Here is a 2,469-nt window from a genome sequence, read left to right on the forward strand (position 1 = left end):
CCCCCAGCTGTCCGTCTGTCCACCCCCCTCCCCCCTTTACCGTCCGTCCGTCCGCCCGCGCTCCTCCTGACCGCATGGGTGTGGCCCCGCCAGACCGCAAGCACGGCGAGTCAGCAAAGCCACCCCACCCAGCGGCGCACTGGAAACAAACTGCAAACATCAAATCAAAAACACGCTGGAAAAAATATATGCTATATGTAAAACGAAAAAATGCGGTACATTTGAAGCTGTACATGCGGCAGTGCGGTATCCAGATTTTTATATTGCGATACGATATAGACCAAGTGTCGAACATTGAGTGTCGATAATATCGAGTGATAACCGGTGAAATCGCGATATCGAACCATATCTAGAAACGACATGTCTGAAAATGGACGATATATCGCGATCTATCGTAGTATCGACCAACCTCGATACTTCGATATCGAGATAGTATCGAGCCATCGATATCAGACGATTTTGTATCGACATCGAGATACCGTGATATCGTACAGCCCTAGCTGCGCCACGCCACCCGCATTTTACCTGACGCCATCCTCGGCCCTTACAGATCCTCCGCATCACCGAGGAGGTGCTCGAGCGCCTGATCCAGGAGGACGGCGAGCCGCTCGTCAACTCGGTGGCGCAGGTCTACATGGCCGTGTGCCCCCAGATGACGGTCGCCTACCACCGCTACTGCTCCGGCCTCAAGGTGGCCGACGCGCTGCTCGTCAACAAGACGCGCAACCCCGAGTTCATGCGCACGCTCAACGACCCCGCCGTGCCGCGGCGCCGCCCGGACCTCACCGCCTTCCTGCACAAGCCCCTCGAGGTAGTAGCAGCTCGGGTTATTTACAACTGCTCAAAATCAAAAGGGTTTCCAGCACAGTCCTAATGGGTCAAACCCCCTAAATCATTTCCCTGCAGCACTACCGGGAGATCCTCAAGCTGCTCCAGACCATCCACAACTTCACGAGGCACTCGGACGACGACTACCCGCTGCTCACCAAAGCGGTGCACGAGTTCCAGGTGCGTGCAACGGGCAAAACCATTAGCTAAACCAATAGCTAAATACGGGATAGCTAATTTTTGGTTTAGCTATATTGCTAAAATTTAAGCTATTTTTAGGTATAAGGCTAAAATAATTAGCTAGCCAGCCAATTTTGGGGGGGCAAAATGGCTAATTTTTTTGAGGAATTTTAGCTCATAGCTATAAAATTATTTGTCCCGTATCCAGCTATGTAGCTAATTTCGTCGGCCTTTATTGGTGAGCATGTCTTAATCTGATATTGATCCTCCGACGCCGTGCTCCGCAGGCCGCGTACCGGGGCCTCACCACCTCGTCGGGCATCATGGAGCCCGAGGGCGAGGGCAGGCCGCTGCTCACCCTGCAGGACGTCGAGAGCAGGCTCGTGTTCACCAAGTGCAAGGTGCGTTGCGTGGGCTTCAGCACAACGTTTACAACATTTACATAGAAATTTAATTTTTCAATGTATGTCTTAATTGTTTTGTTTGTATTGTTCCGCAGCCCTTTGCGCTGACGGCGCCAGGCCGGCGGTGGATCTTCGGCGGCGACCTGGTGCGCATCGAGGGCCGGTCCGAACGCCGCTACTGGGCGCTGCTCTTCACCGACCTGCTGCTCTTCGCACAGGTGTCCCGCGACCGGGTGCTCTTCATCTCCGAGGAGCCACTGCGCCTCATCACCATCACCCAGGCCGCCTTCAGCATCAAGCGGAGAGGTTCGTGGGCCGGCGTCGAAACGGTGGCGGGAAGATGTCGGAATTATCGATATTGCGACCATATATCGAAATAACAGTCATTCCTCCTGTGTGTCGTATTTTTGTCTAAACTGTGACTCCCTTCGCCTGCGCAGCGACCGAGTTCCGCCTCATGGTGGACGGCTCCACGTCACCGTCCCCGACCGGCCTCGGGGAGACCACCAAGAAGACCAAGAAGGGCGACCGTCGGCGCACCATCGTGCTGCGGGCGGCCAGCGCTGAGCACAAGGCCGTCTGGCAGAACCTCATCCAGAGGCAGATGTGAGTATCTTTCCTTCAGAATAATCTGAAAAGTTGCGTTAAAAATCACAAATCGACGGTAAATAATATCTTCAAAACTGCGTAAAATTTTGCCAAAACCACTTTAATAACCATTGAAAATACGTTTAGAAAACCGTCAAAATTACGCAAAAATTGTGAGAAAATTGTTGTACTCCTTGTTGTAAACGACCGCCCTCCTTTCCGCCCGCAGCATCTACCTCAACACGGCCCGCGGCGGCACCCCGGCGGGCAGCCCGCTCGACTCGCCCGACCCGCCCAGCCTGTCGCTGACCACCGCCGACTCGCTCCGGGATGGGCTGGTGCGCCGGCCTCCGCAGGTGCGTTTGGATGAGGACGATGTGACCCTCGCCGACGATGAGCTGCCGGAGTCCCTCCTTGCCCCGTCGCCGCCACCGCCGACCCCCGCACCGCCCCCAGCACAGCCTCCGCC

At 55.2% G+C, this 2,469-nt stretch overlaps 1 protein-coding gene across 2 annotated transcripts in view; it reads left to right on the forward strand.

Annotated features, from left to right (window-relative positions):
• LOC113212182 (uncharacterized) overlaps window positions 1–2,469 on the forward strand; it is a 30,448-nt gene that overhangs the window by 2,432 nt on the left and 25,547 nt on the right. For both annotated transcript variants that reach the window (XM_052265256.1, XM_052265257.1), the window contains exons 2-7: window positions 551–811; window positions 907–1,008; window positions 1,296–1,409; window positions 1,508–1,718; window positions 1,853–2,018; window positions 2,230–2,356. In XM_052265256.1, the coding sequence (XP_052121216.1) occupies window positions 551–811; window positions 907–1,008; window positions 1,296–1,409; window positions 1,508–1,718; window positions 1,853–2,018; window positions 2,230–2,356 (981 nt within the window). The remainder of the gene's footprint in view (window positions 1–550; window positions 812–906; window positions 1,009–1,295; window positions 1,410–1,507; window positions 1,719–1,852; window positions 2,019–2,229; window positions 2,357–2,469) is intronic.

This window comes from Frankliniella occidentalis, unplaced genomic scaffold, assembly GCF_000697945.3.
Source record: "Frankliniella occidentalis isolate FOCC.00 unplaced genomic scaffold, Focc_3.1 Scaffold25, whole genome shotgun sequence".
Classification (NCBI taxonomy): domain Eukaryota; kingdom Metazoa; phylum Arthropoda; class Insecta; order Thysanoptera; family Thripidae; genus Frankliniella; species Frankliniella occidentalis.